Raw genomic sequence first — 1,080 nt, forward strand, 5'->3', positions numbered from 1 at the left:
TTAGTGCCATGCCGGGCTGGTGCTTGCACCTGGGGATGACGCCAGCCCAGCTATAGCTGAGGCCAGGGGACAAGGAGGGTGGAAATGCTTTTCTCAACACCGAAACAAAGCTCTTTCCAGAAGAGGTGAGAGCAGTTGATGCCGGGAACTATTTGTGTCTGAGCTGGCAGAGGCAAATTCACTGAACAAGTGAGCACCCTGCTTGCGTTCTCCGCAAATCTCCCATCACCTACTAAAGCCCAGAGCTGTGCTGCTCCTGCCCTGGGACGGGCCTCACCGAGCTCCTGCCCCAGCAGTGCCATGGCAGTGGAGGCAGACAGAGGCAGTATCTCTGCAGCCTTGTGTGCATTTGCTCCTTGCCCCTAATTAAATAAACATCCCAGAGTTATCAGGAGCTACCAAAAGAGCAGAGTCAACATTAATTAGTAACCAAAAAGATTGGTTGGAAATGGAATGATGGGAGCAAAATACACAGGCTTTTGTTTGTCTACTGCAGTGAAAGTGCAGAGGGTTCCCGCTCTCCCTCCCTTGCTCCTGGCCACTCACCTCTGGCCCCTGGTCCCCGTGCACAGAGGTTTGCTATGAAATAAGTGACAGGACCTCAGAATTGGTTCCTTGCTCTGTCCTGCTGTCCCTGGCCCCTCTCTGAACCCGCGTTCAACCTTCACATGGGCTGGGAAGGCGCTGGCAGCAAAGGCACGGCCAGCAGCTCTCAGAGCTGCCTGCACATATTGGGAGCTCTGTTCCCCCAAAACACCCCCTTCTTAGTATGGACTGTGGGGCATGCTGAGCGGGAGAGTGTCTCTGCCCCTTTTCCCCTGCTCTGACCTTGGCCTGTTTGTTTTCTCCTGCCAGGGCAGGCTGAGCAAACAGTGGGTGCCAGGGCCCCGGCCGCAGCCGTGCTCCAGCCCACACAGTCAGAGGAGGGCTGTGCTCCCGGCCGCCCAGGATGAGGCTGCTCTTCCCTACTCTTGTGCTGGTCCTGTTCGCTGCCGCTCGTGCTGCTGAAGGTGAGCCAAAGCTGGCCAGCCCCAGGCCCGGGGCCTCCCACCGGCATGGGGATGGAGCAAGGGGTGCTCC

General features: G+C 57.6%; 1 protein-coding gene across 1 annotated transcript in view; it reads left to right on the forward strand.

The window, feature by feature from the left end:
• The first annotated feature begins 949 nt into the window (after positions 1 to 949).
• Positions 950 to 1,080, forward strand: part of LOC104273857 (vitronectin-like) — a 3,202-nt gene continuing 3,071 nt past the window's right edge. Inside the window, exon 1 of the mRNA XM_009869310.1 lies at positions 950 to 1,010. Coding sequence (XP_009867612.1) covers positions 950 to 1,010 — 61 coding nt within the window. The remainder of the gene's footprint in view (positions 1,011 to 1,080) is intronic.

Source organism: Apaloderma vittatum, unplaced genomic scaffold (genome assembly GCF_000703405.1).
Source record: "Apaloderma vittatum isolate BGI_N311 unplaced genomic scaffold, ASM70340v1 scaffold27725, whole genome shotgun sequence".
Classification (NCBI taxonomy): Eukaryota; Metazoa; Chordata; class Aves; order Trogoniformes; family Trogonidae; genus Apaloderma; species Apaloderma vittatum.